At 40.7% G+C, this 25,338-nt stretch overlaps 1 protein-coding gene across 1 annotated transcript in view; it reads right to left on the reverse strand.

The window, feature by feature from the left end:
* megf6b (multiple EGF-like-domains 6b) overlaps positions 1 to 25,338 on the reverse strand; it is an 89,170-nt gene that overhangs the window by 10,306 nt on the left and 53,526 nt on the right. The window contains exons 7-28 of the mRNA XM_088338078.1: positions 24,943 to 25,068; positions 23,013 to 23,135; positions 21,788 to 21,910; positions 21,583 to 21,720; positions 19,149 to 19,271; positions 18,164 to 18,286; positions 17,933 to 18,103; positions 17,374 to 17,505; positions 17,152 to 17,280; positions 15,440 to 15,568; positions 15,237 to 15,371; positions 13,047 to 13,181; positions 10,777 to 10,902; positions 10,573 to 10,704; positions 8,853 to 8,981; positions 8,660 to 8,791; positions 6,752 to 6,880; positions 6,550 to 6,678; positions 6,140 to 6,268; positions 3,416 to 3,544; positions 658 to 786; positions 464 to 592 (exon numbers count right to left, since the gene is read on the reverse strand). Coding sequence (XP_088194204.1) covers positions 464 to 592; positions 658 to 786; positions 3,416 to 3,544; positions 6,140 to 6,268; positions 6,550 to 6,678; positions 6,752 to 6,880; positions 8,660 to 8,791; positions 8,853 to 8,981; positions 10,573 to 10,704; positions 10,777 to 10,902; positions 13,047 to 13,181; positions 15,237 to 15,371; positions 15,440 to 15,568; positions 17,152 to 17,280; positions 17,374 to 17,505; positions 17,933 to 18,103; positions 18,164 to 18,286; positions 19,149 to 19,271; positions 21,583 to 21,720; positions 21,788 to 21,910; positions 23,013 to 23,135; positions 24,943 to 25,068 — 2,880 coding nt within the window. The remainder of the gene's footprint in view (positions 1 to 463; positions 593 to 657; positions 787 to 3,415; positions 3,545 to 6,139; positions 6,269 to 6,549; positions 6,679 to 6,751; positions 6,881 to 8,659; positions 8,792 to 8,852; positions 8,982 to 10,572; positions 10,705 to 10,776; positions 10,903 to 13,046; positions 13,182 to 15,236; positions 15,372 to 15,439; positions 15,569 to 17,151; positions 17,281 to 17,373; positions 17,506 to 17,932; positions 18,104 to 18,163; positions 18,287 to 19,148; positions 19,272 to 21,582; positions 21,721 to 21,787; positions 21,911 to 23,012; positions 23,136 to 24,942; positions 25,069 to 25,338) is intronic.

Consider the following 25,338-nt stretch of genomic DNA (forward strand, 5'->3'; position numbering starts at 1 on the left):
CCTCTACTGCTCACCTAATTAAATTCTCAGTGGTTTTCAGGCATTTTTATTTATTTATAGTTTGATCAGTGGGTTTCATCATAAAGTATCTCAACAATCATCATATATAGTTTAATGAGTTTCCATTTAAAGGGTTTCTTACCTAACCTAACCCTAACCTACTGCCAAAACGGGGTATATTGGTGTGACGACCTAACTGTAAAATGTAATTGTGCCCAATATATACTGGACTAAATCATGCATGAAGTCAGTGATGCTTTAGCCTCACGTGTACCAAAATCATCCCGAAATCACTCAACTTTAAAACACCATAGATAAATATGCAGTTGTTAAATTTTATCTCCGAGCCATAGGTACTCATGAAAAGGGCCATATAATAGGTTCGCCACCCAAGTCACCCGTGAAACGTGAGATTGAGTAAAATTTAAATGAAAAGGTTCTCTGTTAAGTTCATGCTTAGTACCTTTGTCACAGTGTTTTCCTCTCCAACCAGGTGGGCACTGGCAGTCGCCGGTCACGTGGTGGCACGGCCCCCCACGTGTACAACGGCACTTCCCCTTGCACTCTGGACCAAATGTGCCTGGGTCGCACGCTGGAATAACAAACGGCTGTCACAAGAAGAGAAGAAAAGGGAAAAACCGTCGTTGGTGCGCTCACGCTGGTGGCAGCGTTCTCCCGTCCAGCCACCGGCACAGCTGCAGCGTCCTGTCTGAGCATCGCAGCGGCCACCGTTCTCACAATGGCACTGGTGCCGGCACTCAGGCCCGAAGCGGCCTGCCGCGCACTCTGTGTGGAAACGCATGCAACACAAATGTTGCTGATGAGAAAACCCAGACGACAGAAATCCAGCAGTCGTTTGGTGGTGCTGACGGCTTCAAAACGTACTGGGAAAATGTTGCATCTGTTGTCATCATGGATGGAATAATTTAAATACTCATTGTTAGAATCACCAACCTTAAACAACTTACTAGTGATATGTGGCTTTTTATCTGTTAAGTTTTGACTAATCCACAGGTTCGCCAGGGGTTTTAGTTTGAATTTGCCAGTTTGTGTATTCTAATTTCATTTCAGGGTTCGTACAACTTTATCATGGCTAAATTCAAGCACTTTCAAGCACTTTCATGGTCATCTTTTTAATTTTTCCAGTACCTCCAGAGAAAGAAATCCAGCGCAGACGTTGTAGAGCAGGGGTCGGGAACCTATGGCTCGCGAGCCATATATGGCTCTTTCTATGAATATCTATGGCTCAGAGACAAATTTGATTGCATGCAAAATATCTCTATCTTGTTCGAAACTTGAGTTATTCATCCTATTCAGGTACACGCAAATCCAATCCAAAGCTAAGTAGCCGATGTTACTTCGCAGTATATATAGGGCACGTTTTTCACTACAATTTACAGTCAAGGTGTCACACAAAAAAGGGGGGAAAAACTCGTTTTGGCTGTACAACGCTAAAGAATCCTTTATATAAAAGTTCACTATATAATCTGTGTTCAGTGTTCAGATACCTTATGATGAATCCACAGAACACACTGTAAATACGCCAAAACACCGGAAGAGAACTTAGTCATTCGATTGGGTGAGTGGGAGGGATGGGTGGAGCCATGCAAAAAGCGCACGCACTCCCTCCCATCTCTCGCCCTACGCCATCTGCGCCAAAAGTGAGCTCATCAGGCTCCCTATTTGCAGAATGTTGTGACGTTTTTACACAATAACTGCTTGCAACTGGTTTTGAAACCAATATGTATGGAAAAAAAAGGGTCAAAAGGAGTTTAACCGATCTTGAGTAATTGCAAGAAAGAGACAAGTTTAAAGTGGTATGTTTGTTGATTTTGGGACAGGGGCTCTGGCATTATTCACTTTTCATATTTTTTATCAAATCATCAAAAATAAATGTGCTGAAGACTGAGCTTTTGTCTGGGGTGCGGGTTTAGCAATTTTGTAAATTTGTCTCATAATATATGGTGTGGCTCTTTCCCAAAATAAATTTAATATTTTTTGCTTTTATGGCTCTTTGAGTCAAAAAGGTTCCCGACCCCTGTTGTAGAGTAAAATAAAGTTTCTATATTTCTGCTAGCACAGTGTGCTATTTTGAGCTGTTTTTATCTTTGGTCTAGGATTGTTTTGTGTCAATGGACTGCTATAAACTGACGTAAATTCTGCCATTTTTCTTTAACAATGCACGCGCAGCTTGGCTACGCCCCCCAAAAAATTACTGTTTGGATAAAAAACATTAAAATGAGCTAAATTTGGACTAATTTTAATGATATCGATTACTACAAAGCAGAGTGCATTTAATCTATCTGATACGATTACTGATGTGAAGCACCTGTGCCCGCACCGTTGGCGCCAACTGCCTCGGACTCCAATTGGCTCCCAGTCCCTATTTAAACCCACTCCTTTCTGTCACCTGTGGTCAGTCCATCTGCCAACCTCAAAGTATACTAGGCAAGTCTTTTTCAACCCTGACTCCCACCTGTCCTGTTTTTGCTCCCGTCTGTCTCCGGCTACGACCCGTTTTGATCTTGACCACGTCTGCTCTCCCGTCCCGACTTACGACCCGTTTTTGATCTCGACCATGTCTGCTCTCCTGTCCTGGCTGACGTCTCGCCACCGACCCTGACTATGTTTTTGCTACTGACCCGTTTTTCCGTTCCTGACACCGCTCGCCACGGAAGATCCACTTCCACATTCAGAGCGACCTGCTTCCCGCGTCCAGCGATCACCAGATCGTGGGCGCAACCCTTTCTCTTTCTTCAAATAAAACTTGTGAGAAACGCTACGCAAGTGGGTCCTGTTTCCATTCTGGTCCTGACACTATATTTATTTTGGTTTTCATTATCTATTTTGATTTTAATTTTGTAGTAATTCAAGTTGTGAATTTTTGTTTTTGGTTTTATTTTAAATCTTTTACATTTTCTTTTTCAGACTTTTTTTTTCTTCTTTTCTGCTTTTAATACATTTCTGCCAGAGGAATACACCTTTTCCTGGAACAAATCCATTGAAATATTTCAAAGGAACCTGTTTTGTCAGATTTCTCAGACACTCAATAAACTTGAAACATCATCTTTGTGGTTATCAAGATTTCGTGATGGCTACAGTTTGACCCAAAAACAAGTCTAAGCTGCTTTCTAATGTTTCCCATTTGGATAACTGCTTTAGAATTTCCACTGTTTTTTATGGTCCAACCGCAAATGTGTTGCACACGTTGCAGTTTACCAAGTGATACGAAAAAGTGTAATAAGCAACAACTGGTCGTAAATTTTAACTGTACAGGAACACACGCAGAGTGAAATAATAAGCCGATCCAGAGGAGGTTCTGGCGCCGGTTGGAAGTTGAAAAGTCATCCAGTGGACCAAACTCTCCCCAATAAACGTAAATCAATCACAGATCTATTGGGAGACCTCCTCTCACCCAGTTCACACGCGCTTCCAGTCCAGCCGCTGGAACAGGAACACTTTCCGCTGATTTTATCGCACGCGGCTCCGTTTTGACACGAGCAGCGGTGCCGGCAGTCTGCACCGTAGAATCCAGACTTGCATGCTGGGGAGAAGGAACACAGCTGTTTTGGAATCACAGGAAAGTGACCAATACGATGACGCTTGTTCTTCATAATATTAAAGTTAAAGCTAACGCTAACGCTAAAGCTACAGATGGAGCTGTGTTTGAGTAAGTTTCAGATCATGATTTTTTTTCAATAATTTCTGCAAAAAGCGAAATTTGAAGGTGGGGACATGATTTGTGGTGTCCTTAAGCAGTTAAATATTGTCTTTAATAATTATGTGTTAACAATAATAATAATAATAATAATAATAATAATTTCCTTGTATTGTCATTCTGTGTAACAATGTACACAGAACAAAATGTCGATTGCACCTGACCCGTTGTAGCGAGCCGATGCAGCCGCAGCCAACAGAGGGCGCCGCCGACCACTTTTTAAGTCTTAGGAATGACTCGGCCGGGGCGCGAATCACCGACCTCCCAGTCTCAAAGCGGGTGCCTTACCATCTAGGCTACTGAGCTGGTATACAATGGACAACTGAGTTCAAAGGGCCCTTTTATCGTTCTTATAGCAAAGCTGTTCAGGGTGGACCACATTAGGTAGGAGGGAGGTGGAGAATGATGTCATGCTCAAAACCACATGTCTTTTTTCCCAAGGTTTTTCCCCCTTTTTTATTGCAGAATTCAAGCACTTTTAAGGACTTTCAAAGCCAATTTTCCAATTTCTACAGTACCATTGAAGAAAAAAATCCTTTGTGAATCATGTCACATATATATCTGCACTTTCCATATAGTGTATATATATATATATATATATATATATATATATATATATATATATAATATTGTTGTATCATTTCACATGTTATTTTCACACTAAACCACAAGAGGGCGCTCTATGCCTGCGTTTATAATTCCAGCATCCAAAAATGTCCTCACACGTGAAATGCTGCCCTAGCATATGTCACTCGCGCAAACGTCACTTAAATGACTTTGTATCTTATTTTCAAAACCAAAATATCTACTTTGGCTAAATGACATCACCTTTCCTTACGAATTGGTGGAAACGTAAACAAGTTGCGATTAGCCAGCGATTCGGAACAGCAATCTTCCAAACATCACATGTATTGAAAATTGTTATGTGCCCTTTCATAAAGCTTATTACGCTGAGATGAACTGTCAGATCATAAACACATAAAACGGGAGACGAATGTTCAGAAGATTAGGAATCAGTTCGCCAAAGTAAATATCTTTAACTGACTCAAAGGTGATTTCTATACAAGGTGCAAATGGTCTGTATTTTACCAGTCTAATACATTCCTCAAAAATGAAATAAGAAAGTTGTTGCACAAGTGACGTATCCACGGTGGGGGACATTTATTTTTATTTTAAATTGCTTTTCAAGATGACATGTATGGTTTTGGTGTTTTATCAATTCATTTTCCCCCAAAAATGTGACATGTACTCCATTTGTTCCTCCTCATTACTTATGTATCTTTGGGCTGGTGCTATCTATAATCAGTGTCTGAAATAACGTCTGCCCGGATGCCCGGGGCGTGCATCTTTTACGTCGGGCGTAAAAGTTACAAAACGTCTCCGCCCAGGTGGCCGACAACTTTTTCAAGGGGAGAAAAAAATAAAAACGAAAGATTTTTTTTTTCAAAATTTGTGTTCGTTTGGCAATTTGCATATTTGGCACCCAATCAGAAGCCCGCATCGAATAACTTAGTGCTTCTGAACTCTCCCGAGCGTTTTAAGGTCAAGCATTTGCATATCATTTTCCAAAGTAGACGCACGGAGAACACAAGAAAAAATGGAGAAGTGGTTAGGAATCAAGCCAAAACTTCAGCCCCAGAATAAATATTCAAAAGAAGCTAACACAATTTATGACGCTACAAAACGTAGACGTACATTAAAAGCAGCGTGGAAAGAGGCGTTCACGTGGCTTGTAGCAGACGACGCAACGCAAACATTGCATGAATGAAGAGTAAATACAGGTACATACTGATGGCAGATGGAAAACAGCGATGTCATATACATGCAATGAAATCGATTTATAATAAAATTAATTTTAAAGTGTTGTTCTGTTATATATTCTGATTATCAATCCTTAAAACTTTGCGACAATGTTTTTTTTTTTTTTGCTACTAGTCGTCTTATTGTGTTTAAAGTTGGGAAAAATGGGGCAGGCAACTTTATGGCTGGTGTCCGCTAACTTTTTGTCATGAGTTTCAGACACAGCTATAATCCAGGGAGATTCATAATCTGAAAAATGTAGTCAATGCCTGCGTTTAATTCCAACCGGCCTTGTAACTCCGAACACCGAACATATGCACATTATCCCATATTTTGTCTGGCAGTATTGGATTAAAAATTCGCCAATTCACCATCAATGCGCGTTTGGTTGAGAAATCCATTCTCCTTCTTGTATTTATTACAATACAAATCATTAGACGTAATTTTTGTGCTCGATCGGGTTTTAGGCTTTCGACATGCACGTACATTCGCATCATGGACCAGCCCGACAGAGCCTGCAATGATGACACAAGCCAGATATAGTGCCTGCGGGTAAAAAGGTTAAAAACTAACTTTTCCCACCACACCTAAGTCATCAATTCTATTCTCAAGAGGTCTCACCCTGGGTGCAGTCGGGTCCGATCCATCCCGGCATACAAGAGCAAAGACCGCTAGCTGGATGGCAGATGCCGCCATTGTGGCAAGAGCAGGTCAGGTTACAGCCGTCACCATAGAAATCGGTCGGGCAGGCTTATAGAGGGGAGCAAGAAAGTAACCTTCTCATCAATTCGCGAATTTCAAATTTGGGAAGCCAGTAATAGCGCAGAGAAATTTACAATCAATTTGACTTCCATTACTGCTATACATTTTTTAAATTCCAGCAATTAATTCCCCATTACTATTAATTTTACACTTAAGACGATTAAAAAGAAATGTTTTGCAAATAATTCCGTTTCAAGCTATTGACTCTTATCCCATCATATTGATTTTTGTTGTGATTATTGTGTAAAAAGCTGTGAACAAGTAGATACTTTGGTTGCAAAGTGGTCCAATCCAGCCACTGGGACATGAACAAAGCCCGCTGATGGCGTTGCAGTGGCCACCATTCTGGCACGTGCACTTTTTCTGGCAGTCCATTCCAAAGAAGCCCTGAGGACACGCTGAGACAAATCGAAATGAACGTGACGCCCAAAGCAATTGGAGGAAGCAAGCAGTAGACCGGATTCGTCTTACGCTTTTCGCAGAAAGTTCCTGTCCATCCCGCCTGACAGGTGCAAGCACCGCTCACATGGTCGCACAGCGCCTGGTTATCGCACCCGCATCTGCGCTGACAGCCCGGGCCAAAGGATCCCGCTGGACACTCTGACCAATATTTGTGCAATAAATAAAATGTTAAATATAGTCCAGAAAGAAGCTTGTTTATATAAACTCACTCAGTCAGAAGTATTGCACGAAACCAGGATAAGTGATTAAGTCAGGATATGTTTAATATGTTGAATAAAAGCAGGTTGAATTTAGCTCAGCTCAGTTGCTATGGTGATTTATTCTCCACACTAGTTGTCATGATTACCAATGTGAATCACCTGTGCCCATTTGGCGCCTACCGCTGCGGGCTCTGATTGGCTCTCTGTCCCTATTTAAACCCAGTCTTTTCACTTGCCTGTTGTCAGTCCGTCTGCAAACCTCTGTTGATACAAGGTAAGCCTTTTTGACCCTGACTCTCGCCTGTCCCGTTTTTTTTTTTTCCCACCTGCCCGTTCCTGATCTCCCCGTTTGTCTCCGGCTACGACCCGTTTTGATCCTGTTTTTAAGTCAACTTACATAGTCATTCATGTAATGTTTTTAAATGTATTTCTTTCAGGCCATATATTTTATTGCTATGACAATTAGGGTTTTTTTTTCAAACTGTCTTTATAGCTTTGATAAATATGTATAATATTGTTGTTTTTGATACTTTTAAAAGTGCCACAAAAACTTGCAAAGATAGTTACGATGAAGTCTTTCACAAGGATGATATCATATTTATAGGTCCAGCTCCTGAATGTCCTCTCGTCAAAGAGACAATTTCGTTCTTTTTGAAGAATCAATGAAAAAATAATTAATTTAAATGGATAAGAATTGCCATTTGAATTGCCTATATTGTTACATAGTGAACATTGTTTACAATGAGATTAGATGTGGCTGTCAAGGATAAATTCATCTTAAAATACTTTTATCCATCCATACATCATCTGTGCTGACTATCCTTACTTAGGTCCCTGGAGCCCACCCCAGCTATCCTCGGGCAGTGGGCAGGGGACACCCTGAACTGGTTGCCAGCCAGTTGCAGGGCACACAGAGACAGACAACTCACTTGCTCACTCATACCTAGGGACAATTTGAACTGGCCATTTAACCTGACGTAGATGCTTTTGGAATGTGGAGGGGATACAGGAGTGCACGGAGGAAATTCTCATAAGCACGGGAGAACATGCAAATTCTGCTACAGCTGTAATTGAACCCTAGACTTCCGCATCATGGGGCTGTGTTTTAACTGCCCAGCTGCCGTGCCGCCCATCCGCACCACCAACTCAAGGGCAATATTCAAATAGCATATAGTCACGGTAAGTTAGAGTAAAATTAGCCAGGCTTTTACCTTATTCAATAACAGTTGTCATGTCATCTGTAAAATTTATCCCAAATATCTTCAGCTGGCTTGACATTGCCACGCCATTTAATGTGGCTCGGAAAACATGCAACAAACTAAGCCAAGTTCAAGCTGCGCTTATTTAGTTAGACTGGATTTCTTCATTCCACTTTCATGCAACAACCCCAAGGTATGGTTGCAAAACAAAAACATAACTGTCTACATAAAATACAAAATAATATTAACATTTAAAAATTAAAACAAAATCTTTATTATAGCCAAGACGGAATCTTGTTTGTATAAACTCAATGGGTGCTGCTGTTTTTGGCAACATATTTCAAGTGGCCCTACGACTGGTTGGCAACCAGTTCAGGGTGTCCCCTGCCCACTGCCGGGAGATAGCTGGGATGGGCTCTTGCACCCCTGCGACTGTACTGAGGATAAGCGATGCAGATAATGGATGGATGGATATTTCAAGTGGCTTCAAGTCAAACAATGATCCCAGTAGTACATACTCTGGTGGCACCGTGTCCCAGTATAACCGGGCTGGCAGTTGCAGCGCCCTGTGTGAGCGTCACAGCTTCCGTCGCCATTTTGACAGTTGCACAGCTCAGTGCAGTTTGTTCCCCAGCGACCCGTGACACACGCTGCAACAAAAAAGACCGTTTCGGGAAGTTCTTGACTTCCATTTTTTTATGGGGGCGTTACCTTTGCCGCAGTTGTAACCCATCCAGCCGGGAGGGCAGGTGCACCGCCCGCTGGCCGCATCGCAGATGGCGTCATTCTCACAGGCGCATTTCATCTGGCACGCTGGACCAAAATTGCCGCTCGGGCACGCTGAGAAAAGAATAGCACAACATAAGAGTCAGCTTGAATGATCCAAAAGGCACTATATGTGACGTTAAATACACTTTTTTTTCAACGGTCACTTTTATGCAATCTGTTTCTGTGTCTCTTTAGGTCCCCTCTTTTTCTCTCCTCTTCTCTTTCCTTCTTCTCTCGATGTATTTTGACCTTACGTTATTTGATCAGTCACTTTCGGGTTTAATTTTCCTTCTCACAGCTGCAGTCACATCTACTGATTTTCCTCCTATCGTGACTCTCCCTCGTCACTATTCAAATATTCTGGTTCCTTGGCACTGTGCTAATTCGTTGCCTTCCTTGTCAAATTCCAAACACTCTTGTCTCAGCATTTTTGTCGATCCAGTGTTCTGGAATCTTGCCTGCCCTTTTGGATCACAAGGACTGCCTGACAAATTCTTGGCCTGTCACCTTCGCTAAATGAGTTACTGGACCACCGACTACTTGGACCAAGATTCTTGACTCACTACCTGACTTTCTATGGAGCAATTCGGTCCAAATAAAGACCTAGGATACTAAACTAAGTTGTGTTTCTGCACTGTGCTTCCGCACCACCCCAAATGGGTCCTTGACATTATCCACACTTTGTTGTGTTTTTTTAATTTAAAAAAATATTCTAAATACATTAAAAGGGACACAATGCCATATTTGACCGATAGATGTTGCTGTATTTTATAGGCAACCGAAATCGAGAGCTACAACGCACAAGGAAGAATACAAACTACAAAGACTCAGAATGACCAAACCCCACTATTTTTCTTTTTTATTGATTTTGCCCAGCTCTTCACAAGGTTTTTGGTTTTTAAGGGTTCCCTTAGCGGTAAGACGGTGGACAATGGTGTGAGTTTCATCTGAGTGAGCCACATGTTACGTAAAGTGGATGAGATTATTCCGTTCTTAATATTAAGTACTTTTAAAGGAGATTGGATTGGATTGTTTATTTTGACTATTATTGCACACTGTTGTTTGTTGTTTTGACTATTATGAAGTGTTTGGATCGTTTTTACTATAAGCTAATCTTTTCTATGATTTTCATACCTGTTTTGAATGGATCTGTTTTTTTAACCTAGGGTCCTTTTGACAGGTTAGTATTTATTTTCTAAAAAAAACTCTTGCAAGTTTAAAATCCATAAATGGATGATCTGAATATTTTAGGTATAACTACAGAACACATTTTTTGATTTACGAGTATTTAAAAACTGCAACTGTTTAACGCATATAACAGTTGATTTATTTTTGCTTATTAGTCAAATAAATATATATTTTTTTAAAGAATTATGTTTTGGTAGCCCTTAATAATCAACAATGTCCCTTTAAAAAATAAACATAAATGGTCTAAAATACATACAAATATTCATCATTTTAACAACTGTAATTTCCAGGCTATACGCCTCACCCAATTCATTTTCAATGGAATAGTAATTGTGTACATAAATAACAAATGCATTGAAAATATAGTGAATGTGATATATATTTTTTTATTTTTAATGTCAAGTAAGACAAAATACAAATGATGAATCTAATTATATGCAATAAGGTAGTAAATAACCTAATATTTGTTACTTACTGTTTTGGCAGAGTATTCCCATGAAGCCGGGGGAACAGAGACACGAACCGTTGTGTTTATCGCACGTGCCGCCATTCTCACAAACGGGGCAGCTTTCTGAACAGCCAATGCCCCAGAACCCGTCCAGACACACTTTCACAAAAAAAGAGAATATTAAAGGTCAGCGTGCACAAATCACATCAGTGTTCCATTTGGTTAGCTTACCCTGGTTGCAGCGTGCCCCGGAGGTGCCAGCAGGACACCTACACTGTCCTGTCCCTTTGTCACAGGGGGCGCCATTGCAGTCACAGGGATGTACGCAGCCAGGGCCAAAGCTTCCTTCAGGACAGTCTGAAATCAGGTTATACAGTATTTCATAGAAAGAATTACTCATATTCTACACCTGATGAATGAGTTATTTATACAGGACAACACAACAATCTGAAATTTGGACCAAAAAAAATGTTTTTGGATTTTTTTTTTTTTAAAAGTGGTGACACCCAAAGCCTGGCAAGGTTAATACAGTAATCCCTTACTGTATAAAAGTGTACTTTTTCCAGTTTCGTTACTTCATGGCGTTTCATTGTGCAAAGGGTTCTGCATTCTGATTGGCTAAACAGTTCACCAGCCCATTTTTAGGCTATGTCCGCCTATGCATCAATAATTACATCAAAAATACCAGAATTCATTATTCCGTCAACCACAGCAAGTTTTCCTGGTACAGAGGCAGCAAAGCAGACCAGCTAAGGTCAGTCATGACTCCACTAGAAGAAAGACACTTGCAAAATGGCATCGATGGGAGAGTTGTCATGCGAAAACCACCGCTGTCACAGAAGAACACAAAGAGTATTCTCACATTTGCCAAAAAAGTGTCTTGATTATCCTAGAGACATTTAAAGAAACATTCTGTCGACTGATTAGTCGAAAATTGAACTTTATGGAAGGTGTGCAGCCCGTTACATCTGGCGTAAAAGTTACAAAGCATTTAACAAAAAGAACATGATGCAACAGTTAAGCATAGTAGTGTCATGATTTGCCCATTGTCCTCTTCTGTGCCTGTTCATTTGGTTCCTGCAGCTGCTCGTTTCCTGATTGGCTCCCCTCCTATTTAAACTCAGTACTCTCATTCACTCCTGGTCGGTCCGTCAGCGAACCTCCGCACTTTCAAGGCAAGCATTATTTGACTCTGGCTCCCGTACTGTTCCCGACCTGTCCTGTATCCCCTGTCTCTAGCTTCCCAATCGTCACCGATTACCTGACTTGTTCCAATCTCTGACCACACTCCAATCTCCCGTCCCGGCTGCTCGACTTGTTTCCACCCTCCCACTGTGCTCAGATCTCGTGGGCTTCCTGCTTCTCCTGCCCAGTGATCACGGAATCGCTGGCGTTTGTTTTCCCGCACCTGACTTCTCCGCTTCCGCAATAAAACTTGGAGTGAAACGTTACGCGTTTGGGTCTACCGTCTGTTCGGGTTCTGACAAGTAGTGGTCGTGTGATGGTCTGGGACTGCTTTGCTGCCTCAGGACAAGGACAAATTGCTGTGGTTGACGGAACGATAAATTCCGGTGTTTACCTAAAACCGACAGCCATCAGTTCATGCCCTAAAACGTAAGCGCTCTTGGATCATGCAGCAGGACAACGATCAAAAAACACAACCAATGAGTCCACCTCTGAATGGCTCAAAAAAAAAGAAGGCGCTGGAGTGGCCAAGTAATAGTCAGGATTTAAATCAAATTGAGATTCAGTGGTGTGACTTTAACTGCGCAGTTCAAGCTAGGAACCCCATCCAATATGGCAGATTTGAAACAATTTTGCAAAGAAGAGTGGGCCAAAATTAACCAATTATTGCAAACGTTTGATTTCTGTATCGCTGCCAAAAATGTCTCAACTCGCTATTAGAATAAGGGGGGAATTTACCTTTCACATAGGGCCAAAAATGTTTTGATTTTTTTTTTTGTGCCTTAATAAAGGGAGTCAACATTTCAATATTGTATTTTGAATTTACTTGGGTTGTCATTGTGTGGTATTAAAATTGGTTTGGTGATCTGAAACCTTTGTGAGTGATAAATATGCAAAAAAACATAGAAATCAGAAAGGGGGCAAATACTACTTCAACGGCCCAGTAGGAGCAAATATATGTATATGTGTATATATTTTTATTTGAGTAATTGTTGAAATATATATGTCATTGCTGAATTAAACATAATTAAATCATGGGACAATTATTCACCGTTATATGTTTAGTTATTTGCCATAGAGTATATTTATTCAACTTTGGCACGTTTGGTCCTCCGAATAGATGTGCCTATAATATTCTTAGAATTTATAGTTTTTATGATTTATAGTTGTAGCAAAAATCTATTATGGGGAAAAGTTGTGACCAAAAATTATTGCAAAGCATGGTACGTGGATTCCTTTCCTGTAGTTTTATAAACACCAAAGTACAGAATGTGAACACATTTTCCAGTGTTACCAAAATTGAAGTGAAAGTTCACCTTTTTCGCAGCTGTCTCCATGACGACTCGGTGGGCACTTCTGCCGACACTCTCCGCTCACGTGGTGGCATGACACCCCAGCCGGGCAGGCGCACTTCTTCTCGCAGCCACTGCCGTACGTCCCTGGGCTGCATTCTGCACCCAAGAATGAGGATGTAAAGCAGGGCCCCCAAAACTTTTTCAGATGAGGGTCATTTTACTTCTCCCTTTTTTTACTTTTTGTTTGTAACAGAAACAGTGTGACGATTGTAAATAAGAACGTTATTTATATAAAAAATAATAACCAAATAACACGTTGGGTTCTTCACAGAATAGAAGCCCATGGCACATGAACTCTCTCTGTCTGAACAGGTCCAAGTTCAGCTTAATTATTTTTATCACACTATTTTTAGTCACAGTATCAGAGACGGTACTAGAGACAAGTATTCATTTTGTTGCGTATTTCACATGTTACAAGGACAATCAATTATATTCTATTTTAGGAAATTGAACATGACAAATGTATAGTCATTGTAACATGTGAAATATGCAACAAAATTAATACTCGTCTCTAGTACCATGACTAAAGGTAGTGTGATAATGAGACAAAACCCAATAGCTTTTCTTATGGCATCTATATCAGTTCTCAATTAGTCTGACATTAGGATCCACCACACCACCTTAATTACAAGCCATGTCCCAAATCGAGAAAAAAACGACTGCCTCAAATGTATTAAATGTAACAATTATGCAGTTTAAACCAGATGCTGTAAAATATGTGTTTTAGTGCAGCACATGCACTTTGCACGGGAAACGTCCTCAATTCAAGATGTTGTCCTGGAGAGAGATGGGTTCAACTAGGCTGTACTTGCCCATGACACACCACAGTAAATGGTTCCCCTGTGGCCTTTATGGTTAAGGAATCCGGACAGACAAACATTGTGAACTATATTTAGGTTAAAAAAGACCAGCAAAACCAAAATTAATTTAAGTAACAATACTTCCTTTCAAATTTACCGTATTTTCACGACTATAAGGCACACCGGGTTATAAGGTGCACGGTGTGGACAGCAAAGTAAGAAGTTCATTGTGCGGGAGAATTTGGTTCTTTACTGTGCATATGACAATAAACACTTTGAATTGAATTAAATTTAATTGAAAAATAGATTCATCACAGAAACATCAAGATCAGTCTGAAACAAGATACTGGGAAAATATAAAGCCGGGGTAGCTCACCAATGTTATCATGCAGCCATCGCATTCAATAATAATACGCAACCATGGTCCTCTTACATCCGTGGGTGTAGTAAACCCCAACCGTGTAAAATATTTACACACTCCAAAACACAAACAAAATAGCGACAAATGAAAAAAAAAATCAGCCGAGAAGCATCTGCATCGATGGACGTTGCTTGTTGCCAGCTGTCTGTTTAGCCCCATAATTCCTGTTTACAAATACAGACTTGTAAAAAATGTTTTCTCCATGGAGTAGAAAAACCTATCATGTGATTCACATTCATCTTTTTCGGTCAATTGCAGACTTTGTTTTGCCCCGCTTTAGGCTATGTGAGAGCCTGTAAATGAATAAATACCTTTAGCCAATAGTGACCGATTCAAATGATGATTTACACATGGGTAAGGAAATGAAACGCCGGTATAGATATCCCAGGATACACTGCAGACTACTTCGCCTACGAGGGAAAATCTAGCCGGCGGCTACTTACCTTAGTTGCGAGACCTTGTGACTCAATATTGATCCATATATAAGGTGCACTGTATTATAAGGCGCATGGTCAGCTTTTAAAAAAAATAAAGGCTTTTACGTGCGCCTTATAGTCATGAAAATACGGTACTCGAATAGCTAAATTCATAATGAATTTCACGACTTTGTCTTCAAGATTGTAATAATAGCAATAGCAATAGAAATAACAATAACGATAGTATCAATATTAATAATAAAACCATATCTCATATATTCTCCTGTTTCTGCATTTGGTCATGCTCAACAAACTTGAGCTGTCTTTGGTTTGAAATGGGGGTGTCAACTCACATTTGCAGGGAATTATAGCCATCAACTATTAAGGAGCTAAAATGATCCTCAAGAAACAAAAAAATCAGAATGCTTTCTGGTTCGGAGGGAAGCCGTATCTGGCCCACGGGCCGTAGTTTAGGGAAAACAAAAGTAACGGCAGCCCGATGTGTTTTGCTCACCTTCCTCGCAGGCTTTGCCTCGGTAACCGGGTTTGCAACGGCACGCGCCGTGACGACGGTGGCACTCCGCAGTGTTACGTTGGATGCATCGGCACTCCCCGGAACAGCCCGCACCGAAAGTCCACTTTGGGCAAGCTGAAGGAAGAAAAGTGTTGAAGAAGAAATTGCATTTAAAAACAAACAAGAAAATTGATTAATTTTACGCAAGTGGCAGAAGCGTCCATAGAGTCCGGGGTCACACAAGCAGGCTCCATAAGTGCGATGGCAGCGTCCATTGTTGGCGCAATTGCACTTTTTATTGCACTGTTTGCCATAGAAGCCCTTAGGACAACCTGCACACACACAAATGTAGTCATTGAATTGGGGATGAACTTCAGCTTCTTGGATGCATTTTGATTCTTACAAGAACAGTTGTGAATCGATTCAAAAACGTCTGAATAGCAACTGTTCAAATTTGTCATATAATTTAATACAAGCAGTTCGTTTTGAGTAATGTCTGGACTAACGCATAAAAAAGAACATACTCCTGGAACGCAATTACTTTTTCTTGGTACTACAATGTGAAATTATAACATTATTTGTAGGCTACTGTCGTTACTACCTGGTGCATTTTTTCGCTAGGCTAATTTTAAATGCGGATCGTTGTTCGAAGTGTTGAGTTGTTTATATTTACCTAAAAAATACAACTAAATACAGTCATGGTTGTGTTGTCTCAAGCTCAGAGGTAAATTTCTCTGTATGTAGACGTTCTCCCTACCGCATATACTCGCATCTAAGCTGAATTTACAGTTTACACAAGCCAAGTGATATGAAGGGTTAACTACAGATGCTGCCCAACTTACGAACGTTCCTAAGTTAAACTTGTTGTTTCAGTGCTATATTTTGTATGGAATGCATGTTACAGGTTTATATAAGTATGTTTAAGGCTTGTATAAGTAACCTGTATTGTTTTTACTGAAAAATAAACATTTAATAAAATAATATGCTCTTTATGTTACAAAACAGGCTGAATGATAAAGCATAGTACTGAAAAACAAAGCTACACATTATGTGTTGACATTCTGTGGTTTGTGGGACTCCTTGTGATTTAGGGCATCACAAATAAACATAACTTGACTATAAAGATAAATAAAGTTAAGTCTAACTTACTTTTGGAAGAGTTAGGCGACTTCCTCCTTCGTGGTAAAATGTGGAAGACAAAAAAAGATCCGACCATTTTTTTTCTTATTCCACTTCTATTTCAAAAGAAACGGCTCGCCTCTTTACACTTTACACCAACCATGTCGAATGGATGCACGAGATATTAAACAATAAAAATGCCAAATATCTTAGTGTGCTAGAGATACAGTGCAGTATGTTTACACACAGATTAGGAAGTAGTGGCCGGCTTTCTTCTTCAGGTTGGATGCTGGTGACCTCTCACAACGCCACGAGATGGAAAGAAGCACTCGAGTAATGCCCTGTACTCGGAAAAAGGTGCACACGATACAAAATCTAACTTACAGCAATGTCCAAGTATTTTTTGATATCCCGAAAAAAATGTTTGTATCTACCGTTTTTCATAAGTCGAATGGTCGTAAGTAGGGGAGCATCTGTAATTCAACGGATTGGTGTACACATTTTCTTCTATTGCTTTTATTATGTGGCTAACTGGGAAGATTTAATGTTGGTGGTGAGCAGCCTCAAGGACTCGGTCCTCTAGTGTTTGCATCTGGAAATTCTCATAACATTTTCTCTTCTATTTCAGGTGAGATATTTTGCTCTAAAGACATTTCGTACTTGAATTTCCCGTAACTAAAGTAGCTTGTATATAGAGCGGCCACTGTTTTGACAAAAATAATTCATCAATAATCGTTCCATAACGAATTAAATTGTGAAGTAGTTAAAACGTTTTCAATCATAGAGCTCAACTCACCATCCTGGCAAAACTCCCCGCTGACACCTGGCGGGCAGCGACAGCTCCCAGTGACAGGATTGCAGCTGGCACCGTTTTTACACTTACAGGGGAAAGAGCAGTTATGACCAAAATAGTCCTGGGGGCACGCTGTGACAGAAACAACACAACAAACAAACCTATGAGGACATTTCAAGGGAGTGTAAACAGTATAAAGGGTATTCGTGTTGTGGAGCTCCTCACTCTGGTTGCAGATGATTCCAATCCAGCCGTCGGGACAGTCGCATCCGTCTTTCTGGACGTTGCACTTGCCTCCGTTACTGCAGTTGTCGCACGTCAGACCGCAGTCGTCGCCGAACGTGTCGTCCAAACACACTGCAAGACGCCAATTAACGAGATTTAGCAAAGTCGCAACATTTGAACTCGTGCTGACGCTTCGGAGATGTGAAATGGCAACAGTAAATACAGCCTTTGACTTCCTGCTGATGTAGCTGTCGGCACGCGTTAGCGTCAGCATTCCTGTTTGTGAGGGTAGCCTGAGAGCAAAAGGTGCTAAGTGAAACTTGTGCTTTTTTTACACACAGGCACATGCATGGCCACCCATGTGCACATCTGTCACGAAGTACAATATGAAGCAGTATAATAAACATGTAGTCTGCTACCCTTTGAAATGTGTTATGGCTGTAAACACACCCAACTTGTAACCAATTGAAATTGCTCCATTCATTGAATTTAACGATGGTAAATTGTTAGTTAAAAAATATCAAATAAAAATGTATCCATATAATTGAGGAATACACACCAAACTTTTCTGCTAGGTTACTCTCAGCCCTTAGCTCGCCTTCGTCGTCCTCGTAGTCATCATAGCGCTCCAGAGGAATATTGTCATCATGCAGCAATGTAAGCTGGGGCTGGATCAATGCCACCTCAAAAGCGCCTCCGCTGTAGAGGGCTTCAACCGCATTTTCCAAATCTACAACGGAGGAAGAGTATTAGATCCACATTCATATATGCTTTAATGGAAATTACTCACGAACGCAAGAGAAGCGGTCTTCATCCAGACGGAATCCCCGCCGGCAGAAACACTGGTAGGACCCGGCGGTATTTTGACAGGCATGATCGCAACCGCCATTAGCTGACAGGCACTCATTGATATCTGAAGAAAGAAACAAGTACTAAAATATTAACACTGCACCCCAACCCAAATAAGTCATCAATGGTCAGCTTTAACAACTACAGGCCTGTCGCGCTTACGCCTGTAGTCATGAAGTGTTTTGAGCGGTTGGTGTTCCAGCATATCAAAGGCTCTTCATACATCGCAAAGCTATTTGGAGAAACGTGTCAGGTTGCTTTTCCTGATCGTCAGCTCTGCGTTCAATACAATCATCTCAGAGATTCTGGAGGAAACAAATCTCCCACTTAGGCCTGTCCTTCAACATCTGCTGCTGGATTGTGTACCGTCTCTCCAACCGCCCAGAGGCTGTGAAACTCCGCAACCATGTCTCTTCCATTCTAAAGCTGACAATCGGATTCCCTCAAGGATGTGTGCTGACCCCTCTTCTGTTCATCCAATACACCTCTCTTTAAAGTCTTTCTTACTTGTCTACCCTGGTTTTTATGCCTTATTTTGTTGCATAAAATGTTTCACTATGTTCGTTCAATTTAATAGCAAAGCCTAAACAATCCAGCTCAAACCAACCAGCCCCGCGGGTATAAAAGCCCGAACCAATTGACTTTATTAGAGGAGCCAAGCCCGAAGCAAACACAACTTTTCATACTTTATTTGTGAAGACTCAGAAGGAGGTAGAAAGGGTGATTTTGGCTCACTCTACCTAGCAACCAATGTTTAATGGTTACATCATTTACATCAAGGGTTTAGCTCAATGAGATAACTTTCCAAGTTCTTGTAGAACAAATATTGTGTCTGAAGTCCGAATGCGCACAGCGTGAATGTAAAAGTAAAGAAATACAAATCGACTATTTATTATGTTTGACATTGTGTAGAATTGGAAAAGCACCGTCACAGCTGCAACCGTCCGAGCTGAGGCGGTAGCCCGCTGAGCAGTAGCACTCGTAGCCGCCGGGATAGTTGGCGCAGTTCTGCTGGCAGCAGGAGCTCCGCTGGCCACACTCGTCCACGTCTGCCAAACACAACACAAGCACGATAAAATGTATCCCAAAAACTAAAAGAAAAAACACAAATCATGCAGGCTGAAAAGTCAAATACAGGTTAAGAAGTGACTCAGTGTTGATTATATCAAACACAGGAAACACTTTTGGAACAAAAATGCATTTATCTTCAAATTCGGAATCAGGTTATTTTGTCAGCTCTCCAATACTAATTTTAAACTGTTGATCTGCAAACCACATAGAATGATTGTTCTTGGTCAAAGCGGAAACCCAACGGATTTGGAGTGGAAAACGCCGCGGTTGAAGAAACATTTTAATTTTAGGAGCAATGAGTACAATGGATACATTATTAAAATGTACTAAATGTTTTTGGGGAGACTTTTTGTGTCAGAAATTAGATGTATTTGTTTATTTTCCTTGGGCCTTTTATTTGTCATTAATTAATGTATATGCAGATTGTCATCATTTGCATGAGGGGTGCAATCAATGCATTGAATATCTTACTGACTGGTGTGTTACTATACCTTGCATACAATTTTTTTCCAGGTACTGGTATTTAATTTTGTGGCCGCCTTGTATTTGGGATCTACTAATGAGAATAACAGTTGCCATTGAACTCCAGAAATTTTATTAAAGAAATCTAATGAAAAAATACTAATAATAATATATTCTATATATGTATTATTAATATGTAAAGGTACAGGGTTGAAGTCCAGCTACCACAGCCTTCCCATGTGGAGCTTGCAGGTTTCCTCCGGGCACTCAGATTTCTTTCCACGTTTCAAAAACATGCATGTCAGGTTACTGGCCGATCCAAATTGTTCCTAGGTGTGAATGATCAAGTGAGTTGTCTGTTTCCATGTGCCCTGCGAATGGCTGAGAATTATTGTTCTTATAATAGATGCTCTTATTGTTTACTGAAAAAGTATGGAGACAGTAATGATAATGACGGTGAATATAGTCAAGTCATGTTTATTTGTATAGCACTTAATCACAAGAAGTCTCAGAGGGCTGTACAGACTACAAACTATTATTACACCGATACAATTTAGATGAATGACAAGAGGGTTCGGCAAATAAGCAAAAACAAACACAACTTAGACGTTCTCTAATTTAGCGTATCCCAAATCCATGGGATTTAGTACTCCACAGTCAAGACCAAAGGAACGATCCAATTCCTACCGCAACCTTGATGTGGAGCTCTATGAAGACTCAGATCCTTGTTGGATTCCTGGTCTGGGTAGATCGCCATTTATTTCTTTCATTGTCATGATTGCCGATTGAGTGCAGCTGCGGCGGCTTAATTGGCGCCAACAGCCCGGACAGCTGATTGGCTGTCACTCTCTTTTTAAACCCAAGAGGAAGCCGTAAGATCGTTATGCGAACTGTTGACTTCAGCTCAGTTAACCTTTTCGTCTGACTCCGTTTTTGCCCTGCTTTTTTCTGCCTGATCTTCATTGCTGACCTGTTTCCGGACCTAATTACCGTTCTGCCTGCCTGTTACCCGACCTTGCTTACGAACTTGACATCGCCTTTGATCTCCAGTCCCGGCCAACGACTTGCTATTCCCGCCTGTCTCCGATCCTCCTCGCCAGACACGGAAGTAGATAGATAGATAGATAGTGCCACTTCCGCACCGCTCGCTCCTGTTGTCCGTCAGTCATCGGATCGTGGAAGCCCTACTCTCCCTCTTTTTCAATAAAAACTGGGAAAACGATCTCTATTGGGTCCTGTGTCCGTTTGAGGTGTTTATGACATGTATATACACAAGAGCTCTAGCTGTAAGACGCAATTATTTAGTTGTTGGAGGGGTGGGATTAAATAAGCATATGCTTTTTCCTTTTCCTTTTCAGACATGTTACGTTAGGATTGGGTTTTTTGTTTTTTTGTTTTTTTTTTACTTGTAGTTTTGTTTTTGTTTTTATCGTGTTTGAAATAAAGTTTCATTCATTCAATCGTTCATTCAAATTTAAGAATGCAGTAAATGCGTACGTATCATTCACTGTCTCCATTTCTATGTCACTCCTCATACACCCCTTCTGCCAATACTTACGCATCACATATACTGTACACCTTGGTAAATCTTCATAATAAAATTGCATTTTATTTAGTTAATATCTTCTTATTTATCTAATAAACGGATGTTTAATAGCTGTTTAAGAATGTTTTCATTGATCCGGAAGATGAGTTTTATAGCTATTTTGGGGGACCTGGAACATATTATTTAGTTTTCAATGATTTATTATTGGGAACATATGTAGAGTTACCACTGTACGAGGAATGTGTAGTACAACAAAATGAACGTTCTGTGTGTGGTCTTACCGACGCATGTTTTAAGGTCATCACGGAGACGGTAACCTCGGTCACAGGTACAAATCGGGCCGCTCTTGGAATGCTGGCAGTGGTGCGAACATCCGCCGTTGTCGCTCTCGCAGCTGTTCACGATCTCCATCTCGATTCCTTCCGTAGAGATCGTCGTATTCGTAAAACGTCACAGTCGTGGGAGATTACACGGACACACACTCACGGTAGCATTGTTTGCCGTCCGATCCCAGCTCGTAGGCGACATTGCAGACGCAGGCGAAGGAGCCCGGCGTGTTCCGGCAGCCGTGAGCGCAGTTGCTCGTTTCAGTTCGGCACTCATCAATATCTAAGAACAGTTAGTACACCTTTTTCATGGCCAAATTCAAGCACTTTTTAAGGACTTTCAAAGCCAATTTTTCAAATTCTCCATTGAAAGAAGAAATCTGGTGACAAGTACCGTATGTATTTTGTAGATCCACATATATAAATGTGATTTACACATGCAATTTTTAATAGAATAACAATTGTCACGTTTCACGGATCCCTGAACCACCTAGGTTGTCGGGGCTTTGTTTCCTGTGGTGTGTCTTGGGCAAGTACAGCCTGGCGGCGCCCATCTCGCTCCATGCCGGGTTTTTTTGGATAGGGGTTTGCATAAAATAAATAATAATACTAATTGTGTAAAAATTATTCAGACACATCAATCTCCATATAGGTAATATGAGTAATATGTAGCTTACATTTTCAATTGCAGGAAATTCTTCCCATTACAACGTACCACTGGGAATCGCTACCTTAATATTTTGCATGGCCCATTATCATATTTAAATATATATATCTCATCTCATCTCATTAGCTACACCGCTTATCCTCAGTAGGGTCGCGGGGGTGCTGGAGCCCATCCCAGCAATCATCGGGCAGTGGGCAGGGGACACCCTGAACTGGTTGCCAGCCAATCGCAGGGCACACGGGGACAGACAACTCACTCGCTCATTCACACCTAGGGACAATTTGGACCAGCCAATTCACCTGAAATGCATGTTTTTGGAATATTTAAAATCTGTAGTAGCACTTGCACTAATACACATTTCGTAGTGTCCTGTTTAGTTGTAGCATGCACCTGTCCCCTGGGCGCGATTGAGGCTTCATAGGACAATCCCATACAAACTAATGCCTTGTTCCCGTTAATCACAGGGGAAGAAGAAACGCAATGGAAATGCAAAGCCACTAGAGAACAAAGTCTGCGTCATTTTAAGCAGACTTGTCGAGAAACATGGCAACAATTGCAAGCATTTACAATCACTTCACCTAAAATTCAAGCACTTTTCAACCCTTGAAAACACAACGTTAAAGCTCAAGCATTTTCAAGGATTTCACCATTATGACCCCTATTAGAAGGACAAACGAGGAGTCACTTTGACTCCCTATTTGACCGGCAGCAGTTTTACCTTCACACGTGTGTCCGTCTTCGGCCAGGACAAAACCCGACCTGCAGTCGCAGTGTGCGTTGAAGCCGTCAGCTTGGCACTGGTGCATGCAGCCGCCATTGTTAACGTCACACGGATTTCGCACTGTCAACATACATGAGAAGCGTAAAGCATCTGAAGGGTAAAGTCTCAAAGGGCTGTACAAACTAACATCACATAAACCCAGACCCTGTTCCAGCTACAGACATAAAAAGAAGGAACTTTGAAAGACCCATCTGTTGTCCCCCAAAGCACCCTTTTCTCGGATTACTGGAGTACCTACGCCCCCTGATGGACAGAACTACAATCCTTTTCTCTAAGCCCCCTGATGGACAGTTTCAAAAGTGCACACCAGCCATCCGCAAGTGCGCATCCGAACATCCCAGTACTTATCAGGAACATAACTTAAGTAGATAGATTAATATTACGATTCAAATCGCAAATTCATAGCATGAGATGAAAAGATTAGTGAATTGTCTTTGTATGATGATTAATGATTTATGCCTACATTGTAGTGGGTTTTATTGCAAGACTGAGTTTTTAATCATGGAGTGTTTGTTTAAATAGGCACATTTTGACATGGAGATGAGAACTGTGTTGTCAAAAAAGAAAGCTTCAGGTACATTCCCTTTGACAGAAAGTCATGTTGCAGATTCGAACGACGCACCTTTGGGAGTTACCAACATAATGAGGTTGCTTTAAAATGAGCAACTCACTCACTCACTCACTCACCCACCCACTCTTTCACTCGCTCTCTCTGTATTTCTCTTTTTTTCTTCAGGTACCTTTGCAAACCCCCCCCAAAAACTAGCTATTTGATCCTGGGGGTCAAACGCTTCAACTACACAATAGAAAATTTCTGCTCAGCTTATTTTATTACCTATTTTCACTTTCCATAATATACCCACCACTTTTTCAAACACTCTAGAAAAACCCTCTTTCCAATTTCCATCTTGTTGAAACATTTGATTATTGACATTAGTATGAATATATTTTATTTGTGTTCGTATCAAAATGTATTCTGTTGTGTTTGTTATGAAGCAATGTGTGTGTTTTTGTGTGAATTAGTAATTCATGGTCAAATCAATGAAATGCGAAATAATACATAAATGTGTAGCTCGTTAAAAAATACAAGACTGATCGTTAATTCACTTTTTGCGTCCTCATTTGGTTATCTGAGGTAACTGCAATTGGCATGCAGAAATCCTAAAACATACTACAGCATCCAAGTGAAACTTATGTTTAACCAAAATTCATTTTACAACATTTATACTGAGTTCAACCGTCCTGTCCCAAGTACTTACCTAAATACAGATGCTTCCCTACTTACGACCATTGGACTTACGTAAAACGGTAGATACGAACATTTTGTTCGGGATGTCAAAAGATATCCGGCCATTGCTGTAAGTTAGATTTTGTATTGTGTGCACCTTTTTTCGAGTAAAGGACATTACTGTAGTGCTTTTTTCTGCCGCATCGCGCTGTGAGAGGTAACCCAGCATCCACCCGGAAGAAGAAATTCGGTTTCTACTTCCTGGTTCGTGTGTAAACATAAAAACGTGTACCGTATCAGTAGCGCTCTAAGAACTTTGACGTTTTTATTGTTAAATATCTCGTGCACCCAATCAATATGGTTGGTGTAAAATAAGAGGCGAGCTGTTTCTTTTGAAATGAAAGTGGAATAAGAAAGTTTGATCCGGTTGAGAAAATGGTCGCTTTTTTTGGCCACTTTTTACCAAGTGAGTTAAACTTAACTTTGTTTATCTTTATAGAGCATATTATTTTATGAAATGTTTTTTTAGGACAAAACAATACAGCTTTCTTATACATATACAAACTTATAACTTCCTTCGTTCGTAAGTAGGGTAGTGTCTGTATATATAAAATGAACATTTGAGTTTTGGGCACTTACATTTGCAATGCTTGCCATCTTCTTTTAGCTGGTAGTTTGGCTTACAACGGCATTGGAAGTGAGCAGCAGACTGCTGGATGCAGTAGTGCTCGCAGCCACCGTTGCTAAGACTGCAAGAATGCACCGCTACAAAGCAAAAATGCAAAAAAAAAAAGCACAAAAAAAAAAACAATACTGACTCCAAAGGGACAGAAACAATTGAAGATCCAGACACAGTTAAAGAACTTTTACTGTTTACGTCCAAGAGATACATCAAGGGTTTAGCTCAATGAGATATTTGGCAGCATTACTTTGCCCTTTTGTATTTATTGAAAATGCAACTTTTGAGTCCACATAATTTATTTTGCTACAGAATCCTTTTACTTTTTCACTTTTTTCAGTCGCTTTTCTGAAGAC

This window comes from Urocampus carinirostris, chromosome 6 (assembly GCF_059441175.1).
Source record: "Urocampus carinirostris isolate Australia breed hairy pipefish chromosome 6, RoL_Ucar_1.0, whole genome shotgun sequence".
Classification (NCBI taxonomy): domain Eukaryota; kingdom Metazoa; phylum Chordata; class Actinopteri; order Syngnathiformes; family Syngnathidae; genus Urocampus; species Urocampus carinirostris.